This window comes from Meles meles, chromosome 3 (genome assembly GCF_922984935.1).
Source record: "Meles meles chromosome 3, mMelMel3.1 paternal haplotype, whole genome shotgun sequence".
In the NCBI taxonomy this organism is placed as follows: Eukaryota; Metazoa; Chordata; class Mammalia; order Carnivora; family Mustelidae; genus Meles; species Meles meles.
The window spans coordinates 63,952,049-63,957,481 of NC_060068.1; the positions used below are offsets into that span (position 1 = coordinate 63,952,049).

Consider the following 5,433-nt stretch of genomic DNA (forward strand, 5'->3'; position numbering starts at 1 on the left):
TTTTTCTGATAAGAAAACCAAGACTCAAAAAAAAAAAAAAAAAAAAAAGAAAGAAGGAGAGAAAAGAAAAGAAAAAGAAACAAAAACAAAAACAACCAAGACTCAGAAAGATTCAGCAAACAGCCTAAAGTCACACAGCTACTAAGTGGTAAGATGGTAGAGATGAAATTCAAGTCCAGGTCTGTAGGTTCTTCTAAAGACTGCTCTTTTCGTTATACTGCCTAATAACTCAGCAAAACATCTGTTTAATTTACTTAGACTTCATTTTCATTATAATATCTTCCCATTGATCAAGTCCGAACATTTTAGAAATGGGGTGGGGGCTCCTCCAATTTTCGACTTTTGTGTTTCCCAGGAAGCTTCCTAGGAAGCTTCGAAAAAATCTACCTCCTCTTCCACAAATCAGCTCTACTATTCTATTTTTAGTAAATGAGTTCTAGCTAGTCACAAATTGTGGTTTTAGTTTCACTCCTGGCTCTTTGCTACATAATCTCTGCTTCAAATTATGTAATAGGTCATGTTTACTTATTTTTAGCTGTATGTTACCATGCAGACAGTTATTTTTTTTTTAAATATAGAATTCTTTGTATCTAGGCTTTAAAGTTCTGGTGGTGACATTTACATTGTCGTGTATATGAATAGTGCCTCCCAGAGTCCTATAGTCTAGGCCTGTGTGTGGCAGCTTCGTTAAAATCTAACTCCAAGGGGAAATGTGCAATGGGTGAGGGTATGTTATTTGATTCCTCCTCAATTCCAAATGCGTGGTCTGGTTTCTCCTCTAGTCATATAGTGTTTGGGTGACACCTGGGAAATAGATCAAGTTCAGGGTCAACTGTTCACATACCTTTGCTGTGAAATTAGAATAGTATCTCCCACTCAAGCAAGAGTCTAAATTTAAAATAACCTTTGGGGGCTTCCTTGATGGGGACAAAAATGAATCTTTGAGTTGTTTATAGCAATGTAGTTTCTGGGATTAAATTCTGAGGTGATGCCCTGAATTTCTTAACCTACAAGTGCTTCTAAAGATGAGAATGAAGTCACCTAGATCTACCTTCAAGTGTCAGATTTAGTTAAGATTAGAGAAAGTTCCTTAGCCATGGAAGTATTTCACTATGAATTGGGCTTAACCAACTCTTCCACAAAAATCTCAAGAAAATATAGTTTAATTTCAAATTAACTACATGAATATGTATTCTGTATTTTTGACCCAGATGGAAATGTCTTATAATTTCTAGATGGCACAGATGAAAATCTCTAATAGATTATAAAAATCAACCCCCAGTTTGGCAATTGTGTAAAAGTTTAGACTTGCCCTCCCATAAGCATTTCCTCTTCTTTTCTTAAAAGAAAAAGTAGAAGTCTTATTTTTTTTTCACCCCTTTACCGTGCAACTCGTATCTTCAGCTCCATGTCTAGGCCATCATGGTGGCCCCATTTCCCTTGCAGTGGTCTGCATATGGATATATGATATAGTTCTGGCCAATGAGCCATGCAGGAACATCTGCTCAAGATGTTTGTGAAATGTTTCTTCTTTCCTATAAAGAGTTAAGAGAGAGAGAGAGAGAGAGAAATTCTTCCTTTTCTGGACATTGTCATATATGAATGTGATGCCTGGAACTGTAGCAGCCATTTTGTAACCCCAAGGGATACAGACCGTAATGTCAAGTCCACCAGCTCAGGATGGCAGAATAGAAAGATGAAAAGGAGCTAGGTCTTTGATGATGAAGTTATGAAGCTACTCAACTAACCAACTCTGGAACAGCTCTACCACTGGACTTCTTGTTATGTGAGAAAATAAATTTAAACCAGCTGAACCCATTTTTCTGTTAGGGTGTGCTCAATTGCAGTAACAGAAACAGCAACTCAGCTGTCTTAAATTCTTGGTTGGGAGCATTCAAAGTGACACACCAGGTCATATCTTGAGTCTCTCTGTGCTTCTGCCTCGATCCCTGCTTTTGCCCATTCCCCGCTTCCCATGAGTTGGTCATCATTGGAATGACTGCTTCAGTCTCCTGAGGTTGTCAGATGTTCTTTTTCAGTGACCCAACACCCTGACTGGAACCCTTATGAGAGCACATGTGCTATCTTGCAGTAATTGTTAGATGGATTTTAAGGTCTTTGAGGGAAAGACGTGTGTTATTCATCTTAGTATGTCCAATGCCTAACACATTGCTTGGCACAAGATAAGGAATTAGTGTTTATTAATAAAGAAAAATGCCAATGAATATCCCATGCTAATGAATAAAAATAAGAGCGTGAAGACAACTGTGTTCTTTTTTTGGCTAACTTATTCTTGGTATATCACATTCCATAGTATCCTAAGCAGGGTGGGGAGGCTTAAAAAGGTGAAGAAAAACCTTTAACTCCAACAGTTTTTGACAGAATTTGGGCAAAAGGTAAATCAAGCTTAGTGGAGATTTTGTAAATCTTGTATCCATTCTATCTTTGCCTGACTCATATGATGAATTATTCAACAAATATGTGTTGAGTGCCTAGTACAGGTCAAGCATTAAGACTTTGGGATACTTCAGTGGAGTAAGCAAAGAAAGCCCTCAAAGAGCATTGACTCTACAAGTGAACTCTAGCAGTCATTCCCCCTTTCTCCATCTTAGTTTGGCATTTGTGCACCAACAGGAAGCACAATCATGGAAATCTTGCAGATTCTCAGATGAAAGACAGTGGTAAACACGTGGGTACTGTGTTCATAAGTGCTGCCACTTCTTTCTAGAACCAAGGACAGTTAAGAGGAGAAGGTCACTGATTAAATCTGCTTCTTGCCTTTGTTCTCAGCAATCCCCACCAATAGGCATTGCCTTCATTTTTTTAAAAAAGGAGTTGTATAGATACTTGCAACATGGGGAGGATGCAGTTTTCTTCCCAGCCACAAATTTCCATGAGGCTCCATCTGGGACAGTGAGCCCACCACCTCAGCATTTAGCTTTTCTAGTTTGCTGGGGACTCTGCGCTGAGAGGCTCCACCTGAGCACAATACCTTAGCTGTAAAGGCTAGTTTGGGTACAGGCACAGTTTCCTACAGAAACTGGGCGTATTTGGAAGGGTCTAAAGGGAAGCTTTTATGTGTCCCTCCTACAACCCCCAGTTTCTATTGAAGTGAAGACTGGAAATAAAGGCCACACTGATTTTCTTCTGGGAAAACACATTACCATGGGGAAAAAGCACTAATTGCTCTGTGTGTACTGTTTTTATTTTACAAATACTCTGGCTCTGCAGTGACAGCACAATTACATTTCTGACAGCTTCACTGGTACAATCTCCACGCTCCTCAGGGAGAGCAGTGCAGGGATTTTCCTCCTGGAAAGAAAGGCAAATTCTCTGGTCTCGAAGGTACACTTGATTTAAACACGACTCAAAATAAGTAAAAACGGATGATAGCACAGCAAATAATGAAAGCTTGACAATTTAGCTAAACCAAAAGATCCTATCCAGAACACTATGGGAGCGTCAAAGAGAACTGCAAAAATAGCTCTGTATCTTCGACTGTTTTTACAACTTCCCAGTGGCTCAAACTCTCTCTCGTCTCCAAACTGGGAAATGTGAGAAGAACCGAAAGGGAGAGAAGAAGCTGGAAGAGTAGGAAAATGTAAACATTAGAAAGAAACAGTTTAGAATGGGGACAGCTTCAGGGCCAATATCGGAGACTCTCCTGCTGGTTTTGAGCTAGATAGACCCGGGCCTGCCTCGTGTTCCGCGGAGGCTGTGTGGCGGCGACAGATGACCCGTCTGGCCATGGAGCAACTAGAAAGCGCTTTCGCAGGAGCAGGGCAGCTGCCGGGGGCGCGGCGGGGGTGGGCGCAAGCCGCCCTCCACCCGCTGCTCGCGTCTAGCGTGGTGGTAGTGGGGGTGGGGCCAGCGGTGGCGGTGAAGCGCTTGGTGGCCCCCGGCCCCCTCGTCGTCCTCCGCTCTTCCCTCCCACGAGCAGCAGACTGCGCCCAGGCGCCTTCGCAGCCGCCGCAGGAGCTGGCAGTCCCCCGCCTGGAAGAAGAGGTAGACGAAGGGATTGAGGGCGCTGTTGGCCACCCCCACGAGGTGCAGCGCCGCCGCCAGGTCCTCGGTCTCCCAGTCTTCCCACTGTCCGGAGGACCACGCGGCCGCCAGGCGTGCGGCGAAGTAGGGAAGCTCGCAACTCACGAACAGCAGCGCCAGCGCTAGGCTCATCTTCAGGCTCTGGACCTTCGCGCGGGGCAGCGCGCTGGGCGCAGGAGCGCGGCTGGGAGTCGCCGACCAGGGCGCTGAGGGCGGTGGGGCGTGGGGCAGGCGCTGCCACCAGGCGCAGAGCAGGCGGCTGCATGCTACGCCCATGACCACGACCGGAGCCACGAAGCCCGCGACGGCCTCGTAGAGCGCGTACACCTGCAGGTGCCAGCGCGGTAGGGGCGCGAAGATGTCGCGGCAGCGACGCTCGCCCGGCCAGGTGCGGGCGGCCGAGGGCGCGGCGGGAGGCGGCGAGGGGGCGCCCCCGCGCACCACGAAGGCTGGGGGCAGCGCCAGCAGCAGCGCTAGTAGCCAGCCCAGCGCGGCGAGAGCGCGCGCGGGCAGCGGCTGGCCCTGTGGCCGGCGCACTGCGCGCTGGCGTTCGAGGGCAATGAGCACCACGAGATGGGCAGAAGCGCCACGGCCGGACGCCTGCAGCAGCTGCACTAAGCGGCACGAAAGGTCTCCCGCCGCCCGGCGCGGCTCGCCCAGCAGGTCCCAGGCCAGCTGCGACAGCGTGGTGCCGCCGCTCGCGTACAGGTCAGCCAGGGCCAGCTGCACCAGCAGGAAGTCCATCTTGCGACGCTTGGGACCCGCCCAGGGCCCGCCACCCCCGCACAGGCGGCACAGCACCGTGGCGTTGCCGGCCACCGCCACCACCAGGATGGCCCCCAGGAAGACCAGGCGGATGCTGCGGCTGGGTGGTCCGGGAGGCGGCGGCGGCGGCGGCCCGGGCACTGGGGCCCCCTGTCCGGAAGTGAAGTTGAGACCCCAGCCAGGAGAGACAGGTACGGAGACGTTGGGTGCCGGCGAGAAAGTTGAGGGGCTGAAGGGATCCTCCATCCTTAGCCTGGGGGAAAAGGAGGTGCGGAAGCGGGCGGGCAGGGCGCGGGAAACCCAGGTGGAGTCGAAGCTGCGAGGGGCACGACGCCTGGTCTACGAGTTCCCAAAGTTAGTTGAAAACGCGCGCACACACAGGAAAATGGATTCGGGTAGACTTGCGCTTAGTTGTTTTTATAGGTTGTCCTCGTCATTTGTCACTCAAATGTGGGTTGTACACTCGAGGAACACACATGATTCTTATTCTCCACCTTCTCCGTGTCTCTCCTCCCAATCCTGCTGGATGCCCCTCCGGTCTGCGGTGGCTCCCACCGTGCGCTCGCCGTAGCGCCGGAGCACAGAGCTCTGGAGCCTCTCGGGTTCGCTACTTACGGGTAGAGC

At 49.1% G+C, this 5,433-nt stretch overlaps 1 protein-coding gene across 1 annotated transcript; it reads right to left on the reverse strand.

Moving 5' to 3' along the window:
- Window positions 1-3,235: 3,235 nt before the first annotated feature.
- Window positions 3,236-5,055, reverse strand: GPR150 (G protein-coupled receptor 150). Its single transcript, XM_045999316.1, has one exon. It carries the CDS (start codon window positions 5,053-5,055, stop codon window positions 3,757-3,759), a length of 1,299 nt encoding a protein of 432 aa, XP_045855272.1. The 3' UTR covers window positions 3,236-3,756.
- Window positions 5,056-5,433: the final 378 nt, after the last annotated feature.